Below are 27,813 nucleotides of genomic sequence, written 5' to 3' on the forward strand. Positions count from 1 at the left end.
CTATCATTTGTTTACCCATGTACCTTCTCTGCCCTTGTGAGGAACATTTTAGCACACTAGCTTGTATCTGCATTTTTGCTTGTAAACTGCCTCGATTTTGAACTTGAAATTGACTGTGTGAGCCTCTGTGAGCACATCTGAATAATTCTTCAGTTGCGCACCCCAGAAATATGAGGCTTAGCTCCCAGTTCGCTCTGACGTGGAGCAGTTTGATGCCAATCAAGTCTGGGCCTTGGTGGTCACTGTTTCTCAGGCGTGTTGTGGCTAGCTCTTCTGCAGTGGTATAAGGGGTCCCTTGCACATTTGTCTTTCCTGCTTTCTATTCACGTGTGCGTGTATAAAGGTGATAACACACGTCATGCGTTTTTGTATAAAGGTGTGTGTATTTAAACACCACATACACACTTGCGCACCAAGTATTTGGAATCAACTCAATGAATCACACCCATTCAAGTTTCATTGTACTCTCCATTGTATGCCATAAAACTACGCCTTTACAAGGAGGGTAGCTTGGGAGATCTGTCAATGCAGGTCACTGGAAGTACCGCTGAGGGATACCAGCCCAGGTCTATTCCGTATAGCGCTCTATATTTAAGGTTTTTGTACTATTCATATATGGAAATTCCACTTGCCCTCCATTTATATTTGATGCAGGCTTTGTTAACGCACATTTTCTTATTACACACACAGAATAAAAATGTGGTTGTAGTTACAAGAACGAGTGACTGCCCTTGCACAAATAGAAGCCTATATATATATTCTGGGTGTACATCACCTGGCCTTTAATCTTAACAGGTGGTATGAAGTGGTGAGCTTCTAGGTAAATATTACCCTTTTCCCTTCCCTGATTTTAAGAGAGAGGCATGGAAAAAATTTTTGGGTAGTGTAGGCTTTTGGCTTTTTAGTCAGCTGTCTATTGAAAAATAATTCCATGCAGATCTTACGGTAGACGGTCTTCATTGTGCTTGTCAAATGTTTCACAGCTTTACACATATTTTAAATGAGATAGCTGGACTACGCTGCTTTAGCATTTAAATGAAGCCAAATTAGTATTCTGTCAGCAAGCAGAAGGGGTTTTTATACTAGAAAGGTGTAGGAGGGAGATGGATAATGACGGATGAAACTTGCTGATACAAACACATGCCATGTTTTCTTAAAAATATAAAATTCTGAACCACTGAAGCTTGTACATTCCTAAAGCTGACCCTAGATGATTTTAACATATATGCCAATTCCTGGGGGCTTACAAAATTTATTAGCAAAATAATACAATGGTAATATACAGAAGTGAATTTTTATATTTTCTAAGTATTTCTTGCATCATGTCACTGTAATCATTTTTCACTTTAGACAGTAAGAAAATGTATCCTAGTGAAGAGATTTCACAGGATTTTAAATAGCTAAAAATTAGATGCAAAATTTTTAAAAAAATCCATAGCATGAGCCCATGTTAACAAAATCACTTCTTTCTTTAAAACATTATTGAATAACTGTTCCGCAAAATGCTTCCTATTGGTAAAACATTGTTTTCTCTCTCTGTTTTATCCCAAGAAAGAATTAAACAATCGTACTATGCCTGATAGTATACTAAGTCGTCCTAGGTCACAGCTGATGAGGGGAGCTGGTTGCAGTGCTCCTAGCAGCACCACTTGTACAGAAGACTCACTGTACAGACTACGAAAGAATAGAAACGTATGTGGGTGTTTGTTCTCTTCGTTTCAACGGTATCCTAGAGGTGCAAAGTAAGGACAGAGATTGCTGAAGAATGAGGCGGTCTTTTTCTGCAAGCTTGGGTGGTCATCCCATAAATGACATATATAATAGACATTAAACATACATTGAAAATGTTTATTACATGGTTAATTCACTGCTTATGGAGGAAAGCAGAAGCTGTTAAATCAAATCTGATTTTATTATTAATTCAACAGCTTCCTTTCCATTATTCTCTGGGCTTTTTACATTACTTATAGGTCAGCAGTTTTTGCTTGTTCTTTTGTTGTCATTTCTCCCTGTCACCTCCGTAGTGGTCAGCTGGACGAGGTGGGAATATGGTTGCAAATGCAGATTAAATTGCTGAGCTGGGTGGGGGGTGGTAAAGAAATAAAGGGGACCTGGAGCAAAGCTGCAAGGGGAAAAGGCATTTGGGGTCTGCTGAGCTGAAGATAGGATGGGGAGAGAGGGAGAAGGTTGATAGATGAGAGAGAAGGAAGTTGAATTTGCAAAGAAGAAAATAGGAAAGTTGTCCAAACTGCCAGAACAGACAAATAAAATAATGTACTCTGGTTTATCAATCACAAATGCCTTGTAGATGTCACCTACTGGTATCCTTCAAATAGTTACCTTTTAATTTTATTGTAAAATGTAAATCCTTTCATTAGCTAGTTCTAATCTGATTACTATAATGACCCATTTTCTGGTCTTCCTATTCTTCTCCTGTTTTATTCATCCTCTTAGAATTTCTGGCACTCATTTTATCTCTCATAGGTTCCAAATTCCCATTTTACCTTATTATTTCAGGAGTTTGCGTTGGTTGTATCTGCAGTACAAAAGTGGATTAATAAAACTTAACATTTGCATTTTAAGTTCTCAACAGATATAATTCCTTGTACAGTTAGGACTTAGTTGTAGCTCACACTGTCTCTCGCCATTTTTTGGTTTATGATTTGCACACGGCGTTTTGTCATTTATTTGCCTCCCCCTTTGCTTACTGACCACAAATGCGGAGGAATCCCCGGCCTGTGCAAGGTCTTAGTTCACGTTGGTCTGTAACACAAATATAGATTGCAATATTGTATAGTTGTAGCTCTCTCTGAAGGTGTTCGTTGCTGCCTGTGTGTCCTGGCGATGAAGCACGTAGCGATGCATTCAGCATGAGCCCGAGCAGCGCTGGTTTGCAGCAGTTGGGCTGCGGGATGGCTGCGAAGCAGCTCCGAGTGGGAAGGGCACGCCGGGGCGGTGGCGGGGAAATGCATGCATTAAAGCATCCCGCCGTGCTTCAAACTCCTCCATCCAGCAGCCTCCCAGCATGCCGGTTTTGAACTGGTGCTTCTGTGTCAATCCCCAGAGGGCTCTGCCAGCAGAGAGCTATTTTCTGGGAAAAAATTTTGAAATTTCAGGGTGCTAATGGGCACGCTGTGCTCTGCTCCCTCTGTTTTCTAAACTGAAATATGGATGTTTATCTCCTGAGCAGCTCTGAAGTGCCAGTACCTCTAGTGTTTTCTTTTAAAAAGTTTTGTTGACTTTATGCATTGTTCTAAATCTTCAAGCGTGAACAATCTGGAGAATTTTTCCCAGTCCATCTGTGCTGCACTTCCATGGGAAAACCTGGCTGCACTGCTCTCATGCTGGTTCTGTCCTCTGGGCTCACAGCCAGGGAGGGCATCCGAGTCCTGGGGGCTCGGTGGGAACATCAGCACTTGGTAAATTCCTTGTGATAGGTGTTAATTCAGAAGAGATCAGCTGTACCTATCTCTGACCAAATTAGGGTGAAACACAGAATGGGTTCCTGAAAATTAAGAAATTGCCTGCAGCTGAGTAAGCCCATTGTATGTGATACAGAAACATAACATAACATTTCAAAAGCATATTTTAACCTTTTCCTTAAGTATTTTTCATTCCTACTATTAAAGTAACACAGTCATTTACTTTCAATTCTGTGCAGAAATTTGGTTCACTTACGCTGTTGAGTATCTGTGAGAAATCTGTTTGATAAGAAAATATGAACACAAATCATGAATGGAAAATATTTTATGATTCAAAGGTTCATATTACAGCAGAAACAAGTAAGTCTAAATGTCAGGGTTCTTAAAATGAGAAAAGCCTTACACTTTTCTGGATCCGGATCTGGATCAGAAATACAGGCAGAATTAAAAAACCCCACATAAACGAGATGTGTACTTGAATAGTAGAGTTTCTAAAACTATACTAAATTAACAGTGACTAAATTTAGGCTTACTTATTCATTTGGAAAGTCCAAAATGTTAGTTAATTCTTTAGTACAACTCAGAAATACGTTTTAAGTCTGAGTCAGACATGTGAAGGTATCCCAAGTGGCTATGTATTAGAACATAGCAAATATGTAAGTTACGTTATCATCTAATTGTCCACAATAAGAGGGTTCTTTTCTCTTTGCTTGTTATTCATACAAATCTACTCTTCTGATTCATTATTAATCATATCATAGTTCATGTGGTGATTTGGTGTAAAATGTTCATGACAGGATATCTTATGTTATAGTGAGTTAATGTGATCTGTACTGTAGTGCATGTTTGTGACAAGATGATGTAGAAACTTATTTGGCTTCACAATAATACTGCTGGCTATTATACCTAATTCTATAAATTAATAGATATAAATGTACATATAAACGAATCTCTTTTCTGCTTTAACATTTCAAGCTCTAGGAAAATTAAAGGTCTGCAAACTTGTCATCCCAAAAAAATGTGGCATTATTTCTGATCTGAAGGGTGATTATTTAACATTGTAGTAGCATTTGTAAAATAGGATTAAAATAGAGTATGATCTTCGTAACGCATAAATGGGCTGAATCAGTTGTATAAGATTTAATTGAAGAAATGTGAAAGTGATTTAATTTGGAACTACAGATCACATGAGAGAATATAACGAGCTCTGAGTATATTACTGAACAGCAGTACTGGGGGAATAATCTGGGCAGGAGTAGAGCTACTGGGTATTTGATTGAACATCAGTCAACAGCATAACACAAAAACAGGACAGTGATGTATGAATGTTGTGCATACTAACAAGAGGCGTGTGTATAAAAACTTGCAGATTTCTGTCCTCTGGTGTGGTTCCCTTTATGTTTCAGCTGGGATAATGTGCTTATATATTGGATTCTTAATGTCCAGTTAAAACAAATTTAGGAGTGAGAGTTATTCTTGGTAGAAGAGTTCTGAAAAATTGCATGTATGTTATGATAAATGACTTGCAAAAGAAAGGAAAACTGTTCTTTTTTCTGTTTTATGTTATTTATTTTTGAAGTAAAATTTTTATGTGTTTATATTGAGGGGAAGAGGGATTTTTGGCTTTTATCTGCTCATGTAGTATGTTAGAAATCACAGTTGTGTCTCAACTGGAAAACCGGTAACCAGATAGCTAGTGTAATGAGCATGTTCCTTCTAGGGGGAACATGACTGAGGGCAAACGTAACTTGCTGCCAACATGTAAGTGGATGTTCTAAAGGAGATAATGATGAATTATTTTCATAAATCAGTGAGGACAGAACAAGAGCTAGAGAAGAGACAATTTAGGTTAAATATTAACGAAACCATAATTCAAGAATCAGAATGGTTAATCATTGGATTAAGGATATTTGCTAAATTACAATATTTGGAATTATAAAAAGGCATGACTAGACATTTGGGAGATTCTTGACAACATTAAGAGTGGTTTGGGAATTATTACAGGCGTGATTCAGGGCCTCTGACTTCTTGCAACATGGGATTGCTGTCCTGCAGTTAGCTGCATGCACAGGTCTGCTAAGTCGTTTTGGTTTCATGCAGGTCCAAAAATCTGCTCATGTAACATACTCTGCAAAATCAGGACTGCTGGTGTTACTACTACTGATGGGGAAAGTGGGGAATGAACTCCTTGGCACTGTCTTTCCTCCTTTTGACTTTATTGCATAGGTTGGATGGGCCTAAGGTAAAGAACAAGAGAAGCAAAGCCTGAGCCGTGGAGATTAGGTTTATCCTCTTTTTGACACTCCCTTTGAAGAGAACTTTCCTTTTTCAGGAACTTTTGATAAGGTTAAAGAAAAAAGAGAGGAAGAGCAGAGGTGAAGAAAACATGCTACACTACCCTGTATGAGCAGTGCAGCCCTTCTCACTGAGAAAATACCTAAGGTAAAGAACAAGAAAAGCAAAGCCTGAGCCGTGGAGATTAGGTTTATCCTCTTTTTGACACTCCCTTTGAAGAGAACTTTCCTTTTTCAGGAACTTTTGATAAGGTTAAAGAAAAAAGAGAGGAAGAGCAGAGGTGAAGAAAACATGCTACACTACCCTGTATGAGCAGTGCAGCCCTTCTCACTGAGAAAATTCAAATAGAATTTATAGCAAGAAAGCCTTTCCCATGATAACCCATTCACTGGTGGGTTTTGCCAGAATACTTCATTAATAATGTATCTGCCCTAACTGTGGCATTCAAAAAGATACACACATCTATATTCTTTTTATTTTATAAAGTAACTTTAAGGACAACAAGTTTGAGATGACCAAAGCTCTGCTGGTTTTCACTGTTGATAGGAAGTTCAGTTTATCTTTTTTTTAACTGTAGTACAAAATCAGCCTCCTATTTGGAGAGCTCTTCAGTACAGCTTGCCCACTTGCTTTGTTCTAATTTAGTTATGTACAAAAATGTTTCTTCCTTAAGCCAGAGCAATGTTGAATGTTTAATGAAGGAATCTGCATAAGAAGATGTGTATGATCTGAATGGCCTTGTGGTTTCAATTTATCTCAAATCATGCAGACAATAATCTTTTATGTCGGAACTTGTTGTGTTGCTCGGAGCCACAAGGGAAGAACTTACTTGATCTATTGACGGATGAATATTTTTGCCACTTTATTTGTATCCTTTTGTAATCCCACTTTTTGATGGTGTTCCTTCCTGCTCTTACCTCAAGGCATGAAAGAAAAAGATATTTTGAGAAATGCTTTTGCTGTCCCCTTGCTGCCCCTGGCAGAGTTAATCCAGCCATCCTGCTGTGCTCATAGAGCCTGTGCTCATAGAGCCTGTTCTCTCCCACCCACGGTGCTTCCTCCTCACAGATTAAGAGTAAAAGTACAGCATGATGCCGGCTCTGCCTGTGATGTATGTTTCTGCTCTGCCATGGTGGCCATTGCCTTTTCTAAGATAGTAGTAGCGTTGCTACAGTTGTGGTAGCAATAAAGGATATAAACCAAGCAAGGATATAAGGGAGAACTAATAGCTTTTTTTAAAGCCATATCATGTAGTTGGAAAATGGACAAGATTAGGGGTTCAGAATCTGACAAGCAACATCACAATCCAGACCAAATGTAGGTTAGACAAAATGGCTCTTAATTTATTTTAATCATGCTAATCAATTAGACTACCTGAAAGAAAACAGTAGATTACTATAGCTGCAGTTGAGATTAATTGGTAGCTTTTACATATGTAGTAGCTTCTTCCATTTGGTGTTAAAGGATGAGATTGATGAAGGTGGGAGGAGGTGTGGAACCTGGGGAGAGGGGCCGGTACAATTTATTTCAAGCCATGATTTTCTTCCAGAACCTGTAGAAATTGTTTTAATGAGTTTAATTAAATAATTGTCTAATGAGCAAAGATTGCGAACCAGGGTAGTATAAGACAACTGGGAAAATAAGTTGATGGAGGATTATTTTATTTATTATTTTTATGCTAAGTTTGTATGTCATGCCATAACCTATACTGAGGTTATCGGTCATTCAAAGTTTATTCTTTTGGGGAGTGTCTTTGCTGAAAGAAAAGTGATTAAATTGGTCAGCTGGCTGTTGCTGCAGAGCAGGTAGAGTGATAATTGAGGACCCTCTTTACATCACGTCATTTATGTAGGTGCATATTTGCTGTAAAGTAATGAAATGAAGATCTTGATAGAGGTGACATCCCTGAACAGCATAACACATGGTACCCAAAATAGAGTCAATGGCACCTATACTAGCACATCACAAAATGTGTTTTACTTCAGCCAGTGTGCCAAATGCTGTAAAAAAAAAAAAAAAAAAAAAGAGCAGTATGGCCGAGACTAAGCAGCCACTCTGCAGTAGGGTAAATCCACTGATTACTGGTAAGACAGAAACAGTTATGAGAAGAAAAACATGTTTCATGAAATGGCTACCCTGTCTCTGACAGGCTTGTTCCAGTCCTCATGGAGAAAATGGCAGACACCTGACAGACAAGCTAGAAAACTAAATTTAGTAACTGCTGAATACTAAAAAGCATAGGCTTATAGACTGTGGTTTCTGTTAAAACGTTGGCTTTAGGTTTCTTTACAGATTTATTTTTTTATGCTAGCTGCCCTCTTCTTTTGGGTGGTCCAGTGTGAAAGAAGCTGCAATTTCACTGTGGTGGATGCATCTTATGTTTGGCTTGCGCCACTGTAAACACAAGCAGCTGCTGAAAATTAGGTTTCCACCCCTTCCTCTTTCCCCCATCCTTGGTTGTACTTTCCTGCCCATTTACTTGTGCCAGCATTAGCTCTTCTGTGGCCACGTAAGGAAGCAGATGAGGAGCTGGCCATACAGAGAACTGCTCCCTGCCCGCCTCCCAGGTCTGTTTTTAAGGCGGATGGGATCCCTGGAGTGAGATCCCTGGGAGGTCGCTCTGCCGCAGCTGCTCCTGCTCTGCAGCCCAGTACTCCTCCAGTCAGACCAAACCCTGGTATTTTCTTCTGCAGATCTTCTTTCTTTTAAGGAAGCATTTCCATGCAGTTTTCACGAGACTTGTAGGACAATTCACCTGTACTTTGGCAGCGTATTGGGATGGGTTGTGTCCTTAGCATGACACTATCAGTTCGTACTAGTAGAGTATTGACATTGCCAGTGAAAACTTTTGTCAAAGGCTACAAACACTTTTCACATTTTTATTTTTACGATTCTTTTACAGCTCTTCCCTTAAAAAAGTGGATAAATATTAATGCGAGCAGTAGGACAGTAATGCATGATCAAGTTTGTAATCTGGGATATTTAATACTTTAGGGGATAAGTGTATTCTGGATTGCTGTGTGTGGTGTTCTCTGCGAACCGCACCATAGCACAGCCTGAATCCAAGCCATAGGTAGCCTCTGTGCATCAGTTTGGCTTGAACTAGGTATTCAAGGGTGGAGCTCATGCTTTTAATGTGAATGTTTACAATACAGAAAAATAATTTTATTAAACTGAAAATGCTTAATACAATAATAATTAGATCTTCATGCATACAGCTGCTAACTTGCAAATATGCTAGGAAACTGAATGTGTGCTAAATAACATCTCTTAACAACATTTGTTCTGATGCGTAGTCCAGGTTCTCCTGTCCAGTATTTGGCTTTTCTTTCTGTATGTTGAAGACCTTCTTTCTGTAGTCGTTGCATAGAAGGACCTCCATTAAATTGTACTATTAGAAGGAGATATTTAACACCATCTTAGCTTTTTTCATTATTTCTACTGCCATTTTTGTCAGAGTATATAATTGCAAGATATAGAAATAAGCAATCAATTTTAAATTCTAATATATTAATATCTGTATAATTAACTGATATTATTCTCAAATTACAGAGCTTACCTTTTAATGTCTGCGTTAGTTATAACTGTGAGCTAGAGTAATCTGCGTTTTTACTCCAAGCAGCAAATAGCCGTTTGCTTCTTCTGGTATTATGAAAACATTCATTACTGTAGGTTATTAGAAAGCTTGAGTGTGTTTAAAAAAAAAAAAAAAGCTTTTTTAGTAGACAAATATCCCATTCTTTAAAGGGGCTTGAATGTGGTTTTTTTTCCTTTTGCTTGGGGAATTAAGTGCGTGATGAAATTGACTCAAGATCAGAAAAAGGATCAATTCTAAAGCTGTTAAAATTTCCTATGGAGGTTTGTATTTTATCTCCTATTTCTTGTTACACTAGCTATGTTTCATGCTTGTGTACAGATTAATGTGCTTTGCTGATAATTGCATATTAAAAATAGATAAATAAATGATTAGCTCATTATGAAATGTGTTGTAGTACCAGTAACTTTAATTATAATTTATCTGCTATGTAAGTAATCCTGCAAAATATTGTGGGATAACATATTGGTATTGCAATTGCTCTCTTGTAGTACTGTATGATTAACATTGAAGACCTCAAGGAGGTTGGTTGGGAATACTCCTGGTCTCTGCGACCACACGTTTTCCAAATCTGATCTGAACCAGTGACTGGACCTGTCGTTAGCTCAACACACAGGTGGAAATGCAAGTCACTAGTGGAGGGAACAGTCTAAGAAGTCTACCCTCTAGGACTCAGTTTGGGAATTTATTCCACCTTTCAAACTGTCCAATATTTTTTCCACTTACTGCTTGTGAAAACAGAGGGAATGTTTTCACTTTATGTACAGACCTGCTTAGTGCTTGCTATTTTTCACATAAACAATATTTTCAGCCTTGTTTCTTAGAATAGGTAATCATTATTGTAATAATCTTTGTGTTTGTAGGTATGATAGACTTTTAGGATTTCTGATCTATGGTTTTTTGAGCCTCATGTAATAAAAATGCACACATATTTGTCATTACATCTGAGGCTTGCAAAATCATTAAATTGTGATTTTTTTTTTTTAAAGGCCATGTATTTAACTTCTTTTTAATTAAAAAATTGTTTTTTAAAAGCAGTTCAGCACATAGCCTGAGACACATCCTCAGGAGGTGAAGTGGCCAGGTCTTGGTATTGGCCAGGTCTTGTTTCATTGTATTTTCCTGATTTTTTATTAATGAAAGATTAAATTAATATTTTTCCACTGAAATATTAAGAGTTATTGATTACAAGCACAAAATTACAATTCCTTTTTTTTTTTTATCTTTAGTGGAGCCAAAAGTACTAGCACCTGATATTTTCAGACAGCCAATTCTTAAACTAATGAGAATTTGGAAAACAGTTTAATGACAAAAATGGCTTGTCTGGTGAAGTCAGGGCAACAATTCCAGCAGCCTCAGTAGTACCAAAGGCTGACCTGAGAACTTCTGCAAAAAATAACAAATCCTCACCCGCCTGAATGTGACCTGGGATGGCAATGGCTGAACAGCATTGTAACACCACTGCTCTGGCAGCAAGCTAATCTGCAGCAGTGCAGCTCAGAGGAGTGTAACAACCCGGGATTCAAAATTACCTTTACTTGGAGGAGACTTTTGGCCTCTGACTTCTCAGTACCATTAAACTGGTAATCTGCAACTAAATAATATATTTGAAGCGGGGAGGGGGGAATCAAACACATGTCAGTTCCTCATGATAATGTATAGAAATGGGACTTACGAGGCAGCCATCTGTCTTTGTGAAATGCTGTCACCAAGACAACTGACATCTGTTTCCAGTTGGGTAATTAATTCAGGGGGATAATGGCGCATATTTCTTATCACTATGATGCATCTTATGAAATCGTAAGTCTCTTACAAGTCTCTTCATAGGTACAATAAACAATTGCTTCCACTGCAGTTGTAGAAACCAGAGAAGTCTTGCATCTAGCAGAGTTGCAGCAAGTCTCTGATCTGCAGGTGCTTTGGATCCTCTCTGTTTTCACATGCCTGCACTTTGCTGGGCGGTCAGGGCTCTACAGAAAAAGCCCTGCACTGTTAAAAATGGCAAGGGTTTGTGATAATTTATGGTTGGAAGGAATCGGCAGTTGCACTCAGGATGAGAAAGATCGTAAAGTATCCCTATGTGAAAAAAATGCAACAAAAGTTTAATATGGTTTGGACTGGATTTGGCTGCGTCCGGTATTGGTAAACCACCAGGCATTCAATATCGCAGCTGCGTGGCGCAGCTCTTGCTTTCTTCTGCCTGCACGTTTTGTGGTCCTGAACGCAAGAGAGGAGAAGGGGGTGGGAGAGATGGCGAGCATGCCTTTTTCCACAGCTCCCAGTTACTTTGGGCCTAGGGCCGATCCCACAGGGCCTTGCCTGTGGGGAGGATAAGATTAATGAGCCCACTTGGTAAACGGGGCTCCTGCATCTGCAGCATCCCACAACAGGCTTTAGCACAGCTGGAGTACTGGGGCATGGGGTCAGTTATCAGCTCTGCAGTGTCGTGACTGTAGTTGTTTCTGTGAAAGTTTAATGACTTGGGCATATTTATCTTTCAAAATATGCCAATTATTACATCATGTAATCATGGTCAGTATGTGGTATAGGGGGGTTTTGGCTTTTTTTTTTTTGTTGATCACTGACAGCAGTTCTGTGGATAGGACTTGTAAAATTTTGAACAGTTGTCCATGCTGGGAATTTATATAGCAAGTGTATTTAATCCATTCTCAAATTTTCAGTTAAACCAGTCGTGATGATCAGGCAAGCTGTACTGGTTGGTCTGGGCTTGCTTCCTGGGTATTCTGGGCACTGTCGTGTTTTAGGGTTAGCCCTGTGGGGTGTCATTGTGGCAGGGAAGTGGTAATAATCAATGAATTCTTCACCCACAATTCCAGATAGCCTGGAGTTTATTCCAATATGATCAGCAGTAAAATGGTTAATAAAATTGAATTTAGCTAGCGTTTGGGGCTGTTTACTTGCAGAAATAGGAAGATCACACCTTGTTGGCCTTTATTTACCATTTTTTCTTCTTAAATTCTGAAGTGTCTGATGCTGCCACTAGAGAATTACTAGTATTATTCTGATCACTCTCTAGTTTTCCACTTTGTAGCTGGTTCCTAGTGTCTGATTGTCACTGCAAGTTTAGCCCAGACCGCTTGCACTATTATGGTACTAATTTTACCCCATACGGTAACTTTTCAGATTATTCCAAAAGAAAGGAAATTGATGCCTTGAATTTCAGTAATCTTTATAATACCCATTTTAAAAAATGTAGAATAATTATAAAAATACAGTATTGGATCATATTATTCAATTAAAAGAACAGTTCAGGCAGAAGAATGTTGTAGAAATAATGCTCAGTTTTAGATGGAATAACTTGTTATTTGCAGCATCTGCACATATACAGTCATCAGGGAGTTATTGGGCTGCATGCGTTTGTTTTTTAAAACATCTGTCAACTAAGTCAGACATCTAAATGCAAAGTATTGCATTGGTTACATTTTTGGATTTCTTACATTTCCTGGTGGAATTTCATTCCATTTCATATGCTAATCACTGGAGAATATGGAGGTAAAAATAGGATTAAATTTGTGTGCATGTGTCATTTCTTTAGACAAATGACTTGCCCCTTTCTCCTTCAATTGTATAACAACATCAAATATAAGAGAATATATGAGATGGAGTTGCATTATTTTTGTCTCGGGTATCCTACTGGTGGTGTGGAAAGAGGCATGTCTGTACAGGCTTTTTTTTTTTTTTTCCCATTTACAAAATAGCAGGTTGTGGAGAGGCTTAAGTTACTCTTAACAGTTCCATGACATGTTGTAGCTGATTCCTGCAGCCACCCTGGAAAACTCATTTCGTTGTCATATATGAAGTAGGCTACAATCAATTTGGCAAAATGCTTCGCTGCGTAGCACTTAGGTGCATTGTATTGCCTGTCCCTATAGTTCAGTGTTACTATGTTCACTCTTACCTGGTATATAGAAAATATTCATGGGGAACTAACTGGTGGGCTAAATAAGTGCAAGACTTTTAAAGGTTATTTGATACACAACACTAAGATATTTCTAAGATACTGCTTTAGGCAACTTTACCATTGCACACCTTTGACCTATATTTGTGATACTCGACGTTCATGACGAATACTGTCAAGGATAATCCGTCACAGAACAAGTTTTCAGAATTGCAGGGTGTTTGTTAAACTCTCATAACTCAAATATAGAAGTGTTTCAGAAAACAGTATTTTATATTTGTAAGTTGAGCAACAGGTTTTCCAAGTAAGAAAATTACTAGGGAGTCCATTTCCAGAAGAATGAGTTAACAGAGTATGTGGTCCAGATGAAACTGGGCTGCATCTGCCTATTGGCTAAGGACCATATGTTTCTGTAGGTTGCATCTTTAAATCCCTACCACTTCAGATTTGGGGTGACCACCATTTTAACAGAAAAACAAAATGTGGAATAAGCTTAGCAGCGCTTATGGTGTTCAAAGATCTGTATTGCTTTCAAATTGAGCACAGTTTTGAAATAACGTAGCCATTTAGACCCGCCTGCTGATCTCTTATGTGCAAAGTCCCTCAAGACTCATGTCCTTTTCTCTCCTGTTGTTCAACAGCTCTGTGAAGTCAAAGAGAATTGCTTCGTGTGGTTTGATATAGCTAATAAGGCAGTCAGAGCACTGAGGACCTCGAAACGACCCAAGAACTGTAGCTTGACTTAAAAATCTCTGGGTTGCTCTTGATGATGGGGAAGCATTATGAAAGAAGCAAGTTCACTGAAGAGCATTACCTGAGTAATGCTTAAAGCAGCTGTAGTTCATTCATGTGTTTCATATAGTTAAATACGGAGATAAACTGCACATCCTTCTGTTTAACATTCAATGTAAACTGAATACGTAACTAAGTCTCCTGCATCCCTCCGGCATTTTTGTGTGTGCTGCGCTATCTCCACTTCACTCGTGCTTCTCCAGATTTAGACTAATAGGAGAGAGAGAGCACATAGCAGGCTTGTGGGACTCTGCAGCTTGGGTCTGCTGTTGAGCTGCAGGGTCTGCAACAACCCTGTAAGCTGCGTCTCAGAGGAAGGCCTCGATCTATTTCATGTCATAGCCCATCACTTTGTAGATGTGGACAAACAAGATGTTCTTGATGTTCAACAATATCAGACAGCTCGGAGACATCCAACAGAGGAAGTGCGGACAACTTCACGTGCCCACGGATAGGCAGGAGTTCACCCACCAGAATAATGATGGCGTGTTGCTGTACCATATCCTGAGATACTGGATCTAAGAGATGCCGTAGGAGAGTTGTTGGGGTTTGGGGTTTTTTTGCTTGTTTGTTCTCAGGAATGGTAGCTCTTAGTAGCACTGCTTAAACTGAGGTAGTTGTTCACTTAAGAGGTAGCATTTTCAGGGTTTTTTGGGGACTATTACTTTTTCTAGGTTGAGAAATTCCTCTCGACTGAAGGGTGTTAACACGCAGTGGTCCTAAATATAGTGGGAAGTACTGTCTTCTGAGAGGGAATGGAGGCAGCTCTGGTGTATGAAACCATATATACAGTCTGGAAGAGTTACGTGAGGACACTGCTGTTCGCAGAGCAGAGGCTTGCTTCTACAATTAGGGCTGCTTTACACTTTGAAGCCATTGTAGCCATTAAAGAATAGCATCGAAATATGATTTTTTTTCCACTAATGCTTAAGTTTCCAACTTTCTGCTTCTGCCCTCTCTGTTTTCCTGAGAGCAGTGGTGGTTTTGTATGTGGTAGGGACACGGAGAGATATAAGTGGGGAGTAGTTGCAGTAAATTTGGAACACCTTTTTGGACGTGTTCTTGGAGTTTGGACAAGCACAAGGTATTTGAACCTTTCTACTGATGATCATGTTTGTGTGCAACAGAGATATTTTTTTTTCGTTGCATCTGATAAAAGTAATAGACCTCCAGGACAAAGTTTGTCTCTCCTGTGTTTCTTACGCAAGGATGATTCTACACGATAACGCAAACTGTACGTGTCGTTCGGAGATTACCTGTGAAAGGCATAGTGAATAGATTTAAAAGTGATAATATTTATTCATTGTGCGGTTCCTTTTCTCCCATCTTGCCCTCTCTAAGCATTCGCTGGCTGTTCCTCACTGTCTTCCTCATCCCTCCCATTCCTGTGAATCCCTTTAATCCTCATCACTCACTGCCTGCACCTCTACATTTCCTTCACCAGTCTCCTCCTCCCCGTCCCTTGTTTTTGCTCCTGCTCTGCTGCCTTCTCTTCCTGCTTCTTTTTTCTTTCCTCCTTACTCATTTTTGAGCCTACTTTTTTTTTCAGTTTTCTATATCTATACCTGCTTTGGTTTCTTCCTTCATTTTACAATGATTTCAATCATTTAATGATTGCAACGTGTTCATTTTAACAAAGTATTTTTGTTATTACTTCAGGTCTTAAAAATTAGCTTGATCGGCCACCGGAAGCGTGTTCTGGCATCTTTGGGAGACAGGCTTCACGAAGATCCTCCTCAGAAACCACCTCGGTCAATAACCCTCAGGGTGAGTCCCCATGAAAATTTATTTGCATTTCTCAAAGAGTCAGCAAGCGTTTCATAACATTCACATGAAAGCAACGGCCGCTTCGAGTGGGGTTCAACTTACCTCACTTCAGAAGTTTACAGTGTAGACATCTTAGGCTGACCTGCTCAGTCGCACCTCCCTGTATAGCCAGCGGAGATAAATCGATATTTTTACAGGGTGATTCACCTGACCTGTTTCAGATGTCTACCTTAGTTTGAGATAAGTAGTATCTTAGAAGTACCAGCTTATCTTCTTTGCTCAAGAAACTAGCACGGGAGCAGGTGTGTACAAGCTACACGTCTACATTTGCCCACAGGAATCCCAGCCCAGGCGATCGATATTGCGGAAGGAGAGTTACCATTTTCCTTTCATGTTTTCAAATGCTTGCACTTTTCAGGCTTATGCTTTATGCTGTCTTCAAAGAGAGCTTCTTGAAATTGTTGAGATACAAATGCCATTAAGATGTTTCTGTGTATCAAAAGTTTGTCACATTTTTAATTTTCATTTGTATTCCCTCTTTCAGAAACCTTGTTGCAATGTCCCTGGGGTTTTTCCACACTTGACCAGATTTAATCTCCTCTCGTTACACCACCTTCAATCGGTTTCTCCAATCCAATGCCTTTGCTTCCTCGCTGTCTGTTACCCTTACTGAGTTGTGGTCTGATGACCCATTCCTACTGTGTTCTTTCCAACGGAGTTCATAGCAACACTTTTTATTTTGGTATTTTAGGTCACACCTTTTGCATGTGATTGGATCTGATTATTTTCATGGGGCTGCATTTCTGACTGGAATCTCATTTGGAACTAAATTTCCAAATGTCAGAGAGTGTCGGTGCTCCCAAGTTGAATTTCCTGATGTAAAGAGAAATAGAGAAAGACAGAATGAGGGCTTATTTTTACATACACTTACAATTTCCATGACCAGCCATGTTGAAAAAGGTCTCACAAGTCTATAACATCCTGCTCTAAGGCACATTGCACAAATGTGTGGATATTTTTCTTGTATTTTATATTTGATGCATTATGTGAATGATCTCCTGATGCATGGCAGGTGTTAAAACACTCCCAGGAAAAAGGAATCATTTGAAAGTCGCACATTTTTGCTCAATACTTTCAGTGCTCTGGACTGGGGAATTAGTTCCTCTTCAGCAGGTGGGAAAGTTTCCACAGCCCATGTTATTGGTTAGGACTGTATATTCTCAGTTAATAGTGAAGAGGAAACTGGATATCCTCCACCTGTAGTCAAAATGATAAAAAGTAGTCTGCTGCTCCACAGCTAAAGCTACTGATGCGGGCAAGTGCTAAATGTCATTCATCACCTCGTGGTATTGGAGTCTTCACAGAGAATCCTGAAGAGGAGGATTGGATTGAGTTTGGATTAAGGTTTTCTTTCCCATCAACTGCTACTATGCCATTTCAAACGAAACGAGGACATAGTATTTAGTCTGTAGTTTGCAATAATTTTTAGCTTGAAAATTGGTTTAAATAAAGTATCTGTGGCTACTAAAAGATCAATTTATATCTATTAGAAAAGATAGTTTAAGGTCCCAGGGTCAACCTAAGCATGGCTAACTCTCTTAATCTTTTTCAACTCTTTCTGTATTAGCTTTTAAAATCTTTCAAAGTAAAAAATGGTTAAATATTGAGGAAAAGCAACAAACATAAAAATATCCACGAAATATATTATTGCCACAATAACTGTGTACTAAGGAAAAGTTATTTTGATTTCAAAATCATATACTCAAAAGTTAGAAAATGCTGAATCTCAGGTCACCTATGCAATCTTGCTTTCCTTCCTTGAGTGCATTATGGTCTTTAATTACAGGACCAGTTTCCATGTTATTCATGGAACCCCATCCTCGCCCGGTTGGCACTGGAAGCTGGAATTTAAACTGAAGGAATGACAATTCAGACTGAAAATTTGAAGAAGCGGTGTTACAATAGTAATGATAGTTTAAGACAAGAATGAATTCATTAGAAAGGATTCCTGTTTTTAGGAACTGGTTACACAAACATCTGTGGGGCATGAGGTGTGCCTAGGCAGCCTGGGGAAGGATCTCTTAAGCTCCCTTCCAGCCCTGACCTGTGTGGTTCCAGCGTTACGTGACTGGCAGGACTGAGAGGTGGGGATGAAGCAGATTTCGACAGTGAAATATATGATCAGGCATCCCTGTAGGGCATGTATCCATGCATTCACAACAGGGTGGAAACGTGATGTGAATACCTGGTGACTAACAGTAGCATGGTACTGAGTACATGATAGCACCTGCACGGGCATCCGTGCCTGGTCTGTGGAGTGTAAAGGAGATGAGAACGTGGGTATGGAGTGAGGAAGAGGAATGAAGGAAGAATGGGAGAGAGATTCATGATTAAAGGAATAGCTGTAGCTATGAAAATACAGATTTACACCTGCTTTTGCCACAAAGCCCTTGGATAACGCTTGGTAAGTTATTTAGGTAATTGCCTCATAAACAGTCACTAACTGTGTGTTACCAACATTCTGCGTATTTGACTGGAGTCTGGAGTCTGATTTATACAAAGCTGAGCACACAGTGCTGCAAATTAGATCAATAGAAGTGGAGTTTTGAATATAAGCACTTGGAAAATCAGGCAGCAGATATTGTACTTGGGCATCCAAAGTGACTGATATTTTTTAACCTTCGCCTGTGTGTCTCAGGTCCCCCACACTGAAGTGGTGATTATAAAATGCCAGAAGTCACAGGGTGTGGTGAAAATAAGTTGATTGACGTTTGTAAAGCACTTACGAGCATCATTAAAATGACAATATTAGTCATCCTATCTTCAGAGCACGATTTGAATAGAGTTTAGGGAAGAGGTTTGGGGCCACGAAATGAGGTGAGAATAAAATACTGACTACACGATAACTAATGATAACACAGTGCTGAGTATATGACAACATGCTGCACAGTTGAGGATCCATCTGTGCTGTGAAGGACGACTTTGAGAAAATAGCATAAAATCATACAATTATATACTGTTCCATAATGCAGAGGCACCGTACTTCTTTTATTTCTTGACTTTATAATTCTTTTCTGTATTGCCTTGCCAGCAATCTTCTGATACAGATTTCTGAGTGAATTTCCTCTTCAGATACAGTTTGATAAAATACGAAAAGCTCGATGAGAGCTGGAATCTGTATATCCATTGCACGGTCATCTGTCACTTCAATGTGCTGATGGCCCTATCAGTCTACTAACAGTAGGTGAATTGTGATTCAGATCAAAGAGAGGTTACGTACCTGGCTGGAGGGGCAGGTAGCAGTCATTAGAAAGGTTTGGTGCCCCTGTACTCAGGTTATTTTCAGGGCAGAGGCGTCTGCACCATCTAGTCAGAACTGGGCCCGTGGAAGAACTGGGGGTAGGCTTTAGACATTATGCCTCACCAAATCTTCTGAGTGTGTGCAGATTACAGCTTTTCAGAAGCTTTTAACTGGGCCAAATGTAGGTGGATTTTCGTGAAGGAGGGAAAAAGACTATTCCTAAGAGGAAAACACTCCTTTCTTTGCCCTGGGAAATGTCAAGTGCTTGTCTCAGATCATAGGAAAGCTAGAGAATTAAAAACTATATATCCCTGATTTTAGCCAACCAACATGGAAAATACTAATCTGTTATTGTGATTGCAAGGAATAATGTCACGTAGACTCCTACATTTCAAGTATTAACATCAGATGTTGCTATCAGTTGAACGCATACAGAGAATTGCAACTTTCCTTTCCATTTGGAAGAAATAACAGCTCTCTGATTTCTTACACCAGATCTTGTTTCTTAACAGCATGGAGTAAAGTACCTTGACGCTTTTCAGAATTAGGTTTGCTTCAATGTAATCGTGCATGAAATATCCGCCTTAATCCTTTCTTTAAATAAAAAGGCAGGGTTTTTTACCCTCCATGCACACTGGAGCAGGTCTTTGCTTCCTCTAATATCTTCAGGTCCCTTCTTGTTGTTCAATATTGAAATGCAGTATTACAGCAATAGGTAATTTAGACAAGGTCTGCACTGTGCAAACACACTCTTGGGTACGTTCTGCCTCGAAAGAACTTACTGTCAGAGAACTCTCTAGTGTCAGATAAATTGAGCCCAGTAACCTACATCGTCAGAGAGGAACATGTTTCCCCATCCAGTTGCTATGACAGTGTTTTACAGTCCACACTGGGGTGGTATGTGTGCAGACTGGCTGGCCAGTACACTGTAGCTCTGCTTCTGCTGATTGCAATCTCCAAGACTGTTGAATGGTGGAGCTGGGCACCAACAAGTGATGTGATGTGCATGAGAATAGGTGTTTCCAAACATATGTATGGTGGCTGGCTGTGAGCCGTGTGGTGGCAGATCCTGGTAAAACATATAATTGGGAGGACATGCTTAGCTGTTTATTAGAGAGAGTTCATGTATCAATTCCCTGTGGTATTTGCACATTGACTGATACAAGGTCACAGTTCAGCACAGATTACAAGACAAGCCTGGTGAAATATTTGTACCCTGATGCTTTCATGCATTCTAGGAATTGTTATTTAGCTTGTTTCTGATATCCAGTATTTCAAGTTAAACGGATGTTCTGCAAGACCTAGAAAAATTGCAAAGTGTCTATAGTTTGTAAATGTTCATGCATTTCTTTTTCCCAGCAAGAGATGTTGCTAGAGTTCAAATCACTTTCAAATCACTTTCACTGCTCAGAGTGGCTGCTCAGAAGTGGTGAGAATGTATTTCATCTTACAAATAGCTAGTCCTAAATCATGGTTTTATTTGCGTCTTGACAAGAAGTAACTCACTGTTTTATCTCTCTAGCAGTCCTGGAAGGGATTATATATTACACAAGGAGGTTTTGGAGAGGGAATTTGCCAGTAGTTCATGTAAATAGTGAATTATTTTTCCTTCCACATGGGCTCTGCACCTTAGGTAGCAAATCTCAAAAGTTTACCCACAGTAACCTCTACTTCAGGAATTGTTCCTTAATTTTTTTAGTATGAATAATTCAAATACACTTTTAAATGTGTGGTTTTAAGTCAGCAATATGCTGCTGTTCTTATGCTGCATTTTTTTCCTCTCTGTCCAGGAACCCAGCGGTAACCACACTCCTCCTCAGTTGTCTCCATCACTTAGCCAAAGCACTTTCACTACTGGTGGCTCCCTGGACGTTCCCCACATTATCATGCAGGGTGATGCAAGGAGAAGAAGAAATGAAAACTATTTTGATGATATTCCCCGGTCAAAGCTGGAGAGGCAGATGGCACAGGTAGGGTTAAAACGATGCCGTTAATAGGCTGTGCCTTGCTGCAATTGGTTACAGAACTAATTCTAACCACAGCTGTGGGTCATACATGAAGGCTGAATTGTAAACTACAAAGATTGACAATTTTTCCAAGCTGTCTGTTCCAGTTCTCTATATTTCAAATAGTGTAAGTTGGTGTGCAGTTTCTCCCGAGAGGTAGAGTTTTGGGGGTGTTTAGGTGCCTGGAGGCTGAGATGAAGGTGCCTCCCGCGCACCAGAGCATGCAGACTCCCACCGGCACTGACTCTGCCTCTTGTTTCTGTAAGAAGGTGCAGATTCCTCAATTTCTGAACATCCTAGATAAAAATAAGCTGACATCAGTTCACTGCCAGAAACTCGGAGGACTTGGGGGGCAGCGATTGCTGCATTTATTAATGGAGAGGGTCAGCATTCTGCTAAACTTTGTGATCTGGGGATATATCTTGAGTGTTTAAAAGAAGATTTAACTGTGCAACAACTCATTTGAGCATCACAACAGTGCTAGACTCAACTGGATGTTAAATCAAACTGTTCATGGAAGAAAGCCTAAAGTAGCCTCCATCTCTAAATTTTTTTCACCCAACCACAATAAGAGTACTGATAATTTTAAATCAAGCACACGTTGACCAGAGTGATGTCTTGTACCATTCTAAAGGGCAGTAAAGTTAAGCTTGGACAGCCTGTTGGCAAAAATGCTTTAGGATGAACTCAGCTGTTTTTTGGTGGTACATACGATGAAGGACAACCAGGTCTTAAGCCATGCGGTGCTTTGCAGCGCATGTTGGGAATAGGGCTTTGATTTGCCGTCAGAAGCAGATGGGCAGCCAGTGCGATTTCTGGAGCGACTCACTCCACGAAGGAGCAGGTTGCTGCATGCTGCCCTTGCATGAGGCTTCCCAGTGGTTCTGCCTGCCACAGCCCAAAATAGAGCCTCTATCCAAAATTCAGCCTCAAAATGGAAACAGCTATGCAAATAACTGTGTTATGGTTAACATAATGAACAAAAGGCTGCAGTCTCTCAGCTAATTGCATGAACAAGAAGTAGTAATTAAATAAACAAGCAAAACAAGGTGCTGCCATTACCTGGGAACACAGAAACAAATTGAATTCCATTTGTTCAGGGGACATTTCTAGGGAAGTGAAATTGCATTTCGTTGGGTGGGGCTGTTTCCTTGCCTTTTTTTAATCTCCTAATTTTCTGCTGTATAATGTTATTGTACAGAATTAAGGGGAAAGTTGCCTAGTCAATGAGCTTGTTTTCAAACCAAAGTCTGCTGGGCTTTTGTGGCAAGAACAAGGTTGAGCGGAAGTCCAGCAAGGAAAAGCCCAGTTCTTAACATGAAAATATTTCTTTGAAGGTCATGAAATTTTGGTGTTTGAGTGTGAAATACACACTTGCTCACGGCTGAGTAGACTGGTTCATCTACTTAGTTCAGTTTACCACTTGGTTCACAAATCCCTATTCTTACTTCCTCTTTTCGTCACTAAAATTGAAGGAAAAAAAAAAAACCAAATTAAAACAACCCATGAAAACAACCCAAAAAAACATACTAGCAATTCTTCCTGTCTCCTTTTCACTCTTTTCTTTTCCTGTTTGAAGTCCTGGTATTCCCAAGAGGTATGACACACTCTCATATGTGGCACCTGGAGGTGGTCTTTGGGCTATTAAAAATTGCTTTTCCAGAAGGACTGTGATATGTTGCATATCCAAAGAGAAAACTGAGCAGTTAGTACTTACACCACTCCAAACCACTTTAAAACCAATTAAGTGCTGGGATTTTTTTTTGTGGGAGTGTGTGCCCACTGAATGAATGACTTCAGTGCCTTCTCTCTAACTTTCACCGTGGAATATAGCAGTCATCCTTTGGGACTCCAAAGGGGAAAATGGATTCAGACGAAATCCATAAAACAGTGTTTTGTGTTAGTCCCTGAACTCCAATCTGTTTGGAATCTTTCTCAGCTCTGCCCCCAAATTCTGCACTCCTGATGTATGTAAAATCCCCTTTGACTTTAATGGGAAAGTCAATGACTCCCTCTGGTGATCATTCTCACTAAATTGGACTCACCCCATTAAGAGGCTAATCAGGGATTTCTTCAACCATTCTAGCCCAAAAATAGATTTTTAAATTTCTTTTTTGCAATATGTGCTTTGCTAAAATGAACTGTATTTCCTTCAATCTTTTCCCAAAGCCCCTTTGAAATTAAAAGTAAAATAATTGTTTCTGGAAAATAAAGGAGATGCAACTGATTCTTAACATGAGCCTTCTGCTCCTTTTTTTTTTTTTTTTTATCTAGCAACTTCCTTCTTGCAGTTTGCAGGTACCTTTGGCTTATGTCAGATCAACAACAACTTCTGAGCTGATACCAGTCCAGCTTTCCAGCTAGAATACTTCTCACAAACAGAATGATCTAGAGGGATTATTGGAATTGCTTTGAGGATATTCTTTGTCTTAACCCTTTCTTTGCTAGGCTGTTTGCATGCTGCTGTATGAATCTGCATGTTTACTGGATGCTATAGTAGACAAATGTGCATAAAGACATCTTTGATGCTGTGATTTTTTGAAAGGGTTTTAGGTGTGTTCTTGACGATGAGATTAATGGGTATTTTTATGGCCTTGAAGAGAGAGGCCAACATGGTATTGGGAGCTTATTCATGGTATTGCTTTCGTGAACTTGATTTTATTTCAGAAATGTTAGGATAAGACTATTTTTAGCCTCAATTTAAAATCTGAAATCTGAAGGTATTTTGAGAAAATGGTGAGATCAGGTGTTTCCATCTTTACTATGGCCTGTGTTTTCACTAAACTTTTACATGGGAGTCATCAAGCATGTTGATCTTTGCATCAGATATCAACCAGTGTTTGTTGATCTGCTAAATGGGTTTAAACAATCCTCTAAACCATAATCAAATCTGCTTGTAAGTAATACAACACTTTGTTTCCTGCAGGAAGCACTGATTTAAATTTACTTAATGTGGGTGGTTTTGTCTCAAGGCCAGTGTGTACCTTCATTCGCAGTTCCCTAGCAGACTGTTTGCGACCTAAGAGGGGAAATTCCTAATATAAACAATGAGTCTAACCAATTTAGATTCCCCACTGGAATAGGTTTGGTCATCCAACTCTCCAGTTGGTCGTCCAACTTCGAAAGTCTTTGACGTCTGGTTGGATAAATCACAACTGCCGAAAAGGTAATACAGAAGGTTGTGAGATGGTTTGTTTTCCAAAAAAAAAAAGTAAAAAAAAAAAATCCAGAAAGGATTGAGCAGTCTGAGTCATCTTTGACTGTGGATGTTGAATTCTGAGCCTGCAAACTGTAGATTAATATGATCAAATTAATGTAGTTTAAAATAGCTGAGGTTGCTCTTAAGATTGCCTAAACCTTTAAAATAGAACTGAAATCATACAGGCAAAGCCTAAGGACTTCAGAACCAAAATCAACAGGAGGAGTCCTGTTGAAGGGATTGGGCTCTTCATTCACCCCTGAAATCATGGTGTGGGGGGAAATATATATTTGTGGGGAAGAGCTTTGGAGGTTAAAAGGAAGCATAGCTAAGTTCATTAAAATACACCAATTAAAATGTCAGGTCTTTAGGATTTATAATTCTCCAGGCAGCAGAGAAGCTTTAGGTACTATCTGCAAGCATATCCCAGACTGCCAGCCCCGAGACTGTTGCTATTTATTGCTCCAGCCAGTGACATATGGTGCTTTTAGCCACCATGGTCCATAAGACCTCTCGCCATAGCGTTCAGAGCGCTGCACCCTGCCCCGAGCCGGGGTGAGGGCCCAAAGCATCCTCCCTGCGCGGCAGGCGGTCAGGGAGGTGCGGGGAGCACCTCTGCCCACACCGCTCCTTGCAGAAGCAGAGCTGGGTCAGGCATCACCCCGACGCTGACGCACGCTCTCCCCATAGGGCTGAACCTGTGGTGCACCCCGAGAGGGGAGAGGTCTGTCATTTTGGGAGGTGGTGGGCAGACGCCTCTTTAGAGCTCTGGGGAAAGCTCTGGGCTGTGTCTGCCTCTGGGAACAAAAAGCGGTAATGAGTCAGAGTAAGCTTTCTGGTAGGATAAACCTAGTCATGGCCCATATGGGAGGAACCCCAGTGGGCTGTGATGGAAGGAAAAGAATCCTCTAAGATCTCAGAGAGTTGGAAAAATTATTCACAAAGGCTGGCAGGAGAAGTTCTTTCCCAGAGATGCTGAACCCAGACTTAATTTTGAAAGCCTTTCTGGGTTCTTTGGTCCCATGGTCTGAGGGCTCTTACTATTTTTTTTTTTTTTTTTTCCTAAAACACAAGATAACTTAAATGTAAGGTCATTGTAATGACTAGGTAGTAAGTTTGAAATAAAGCTACCCCGATTGTTGGGATTTTGCCTTGTAACGTTATTTTGTGAGCTATAATAATTCATTGCAGGATTAGGATCGATATGCAGGAGACAGTCATTTAAATGGAGTTAGTACCAGAGATCCTTTATCTACAATAGAGGAAAAGTGTAATAAAAACGAGAGAGAATTAGTGAAGGCAGGTTTTAACCTGATCTAGTTGAAGATGTCCCTGCCCACGGCAGGGCAGTTGGACTAGATGACCCTTAGAGGTCCCTTCCAACCCAAACTATTCTAGGAGTCTATAGGAAAATTGTGAAATAATTTTGCTGCTTTCTGAAATAATACCTTCAACTCAATAATATCTTCCAAATACTTCACAGATACTAATGCATTCGTATTTCCAGTGCACTGTGGGGCTGTGTCATTTAAAATCATGTTTTCCATTTTACAGCTAAGAAAATTGAGGTACAGGGATGTTGCAGGTTGGCTAAGATGACCCTGAAAGTTTGAAGGAGACAAAAATAAAACTCTTGTCTCATGAGACCCACCTTTAGTTTTTTAATTTTTAACCACAGTATGACATTTTTAAATTTGCTTGTTTCCTCTTTGTTTTCCTGTCTCCTTCTCTGCTTTGGAAGGATTTAAAGATTACAGTGAATGAAGGAAAATACGCCCAGGAGAATATTGGTGTGTAAAATGAGATTATCTAAGAAGCAATGAAGAATGAGTTTTATCAATGGTTGAAATTACTGGTGAAATAACAGAATTCTTTACTAGTAGATTTAAGAAGCAATAAATACAAAAATACAGTTGTCTAGATTATTTAATTTTGTTGTAATTCCTAAGGTTTCTTACTTCCATTTTTTTTTTAAGCATAAAATAGTGTCTGGTGGGGGGGTAGAGGATGAACATGAGTATGTAAAATCCAAACAAAATGCTCCAAGGTTCATATTTTTAGGTGCATTTTATTTTTAATACGGAAGGATGACTGAACTATGAAGACCTTCAATTTAACATCAAAAGAAAAATGCTTAGCTGAATCTATTTTTATTGCATGGTATAGATGTTACTGACAGTTGTCTTTTTAATTCAGATAGATATTAATGCCATAGAGGCCTGTATCTTGAACTGTAAATTTCAGCAAACTTTCATCTGTAAATTCCTTGAGTATTGTGTATTTAATGGACAAGTAAACTGATAAAGACATTATGAAAAACCTAAGTTATTTCTGCCTGAATAGAAAGATACAATTTTTTCAAGAATGTTACAGAAGCTAGCCTTTTAGAAATAAAGTCGTGGGATGTGGATCATACCTACATGCTGCTTCAGCATATGGAATTAAGGAAGCCGCTTCTATATTTGGTATTAATGATCCAAACTAAAGCCATAAATACTACACCAAGAAGGGGACAGATGTTCTTTCAAGATGGGGACAGATGTTCTTTATTAATTTACTGTTTTTCACACTCAGTCTTGTGAGCTAGAAGCTCTATATTGGCAAGATTGTATGAAAAATGAAGGAGGATTGTATGAAAAATGGAGAAGACAAGGTAGTTTCTACTGTCAAATAAACTATTCTTATTGAAAATCTGAATATTTCAGAGTCAAAGCTGAATTTTAATATCTAACATTTGCATTTTTGAGCTGCTGGAAAAAAGTTGTACTTAGTTTGGGGTGCTCTTCTGAAAGAGCCCACTTTTTTTTTTGTTGGTTTTTTTTTGGCTAAAATGTAGATACCTATACCTAATGTTCAGGGACCAAAGTCTTGTAATCTTTATTGGTGATATTTGTCCGGAAGTTTGTATCCTCTATGCAAGGCTAAAAGGCTGGGGCGCACTTGTAGCTGGCAGCACCAGCAGAAGGGGTGTTGTCAATCAGAAGAGGCTTGGCTGCTCACCACGGGTCGTGGGACCAGAGCTGCGCCTGTAATGCTGCACCTCTAGGAGCCGGGCAGGGCAGCCGTAGCCTTAGCAAACCGCTGGGAAGACCCTTAGTCGGTCCTCCCCAGCAGGAACCCAACTCCTGGCTTACTGGATCGAAATCAAATGAAAACTGACTGCCTATCAGAGAAGATCACCATTGCATGAAGGAGGGTGTCAGCTGGATGAGAGAGAAGCACAGCTGTGTTATTAGTCTTTTCTTGTCAGAGGAAAATGTGCAAAGTATGGGTCTGCATGGAGGAGGAGCTGGAGGTGCACAGGACCTAGAGCATCGACCCTGGCATGGAAGGTTGGCTTTCCTTCTCGCCCTGCCGCCGGCTGGAGGGGACGGTCTTTGCAGGCTCGCTGTGGTCCTGGGCCAGCTGTCTCCCCTCCTGGGGTGTGCTGGCCACGGCACACACCCTCTTGTGAAACCTTGCTGGGAGCTGCTGGCAGGGTGCGCTGACCTGGAGCACGGTGTCGCTGCTCACGCCT

At 39.8% G+C, this 27,813-nt stretch overlaps 1 protein-coding gene across 3 annotated transcripts in view; it reads left to right on the plus strand.

Annotated features, from left to right (window-relative positions):
- The window catches only part of ANKS1B (ankyrin repeat and sterile alpha motif domain containing 1B), a 450,245-nt gene that overhangs the window by 381,215 nt on the left and 41,217 nt on the right, over positions 1-27,813 (plus strand). For 2 of the 3 annotated variants that reach the window (XM_019470850.1, XM_009274671.1), the window contains 2 exons: positions 15,683-15,790; positions 20,882-21,061. In XM_019470850.1, the coding sequence (XP_019326395.1) occupies positions 15,683-15,790; positions 20,882-21,061 (288 nt within the window). Of the gene's footprint in view, positions 1-15,682; positions 15,791-20,881; positions 21,062-27,813 lie in introns of those variants that run through there. The other variant, XM_009274673.1, reaches the window with a different exon arrangement.

This window comes from Aptenodytes forsteri, unplaced genomic scaffold (genome assembly GCF_000699145.1).
Source record: "Aptenodytes forsteri isolate BGI_AS27 unplaced genomic scaffold, ASM69914v1 Scaffold128, whole genome shotgun sequence".
Classification (NCBI taxonomy): Eukaryota; Metazoa; Chordata; class Aves; order Sphenisciformes; family Spheniscidae; genus Aptenodytes; species Aptenodytes forsteri.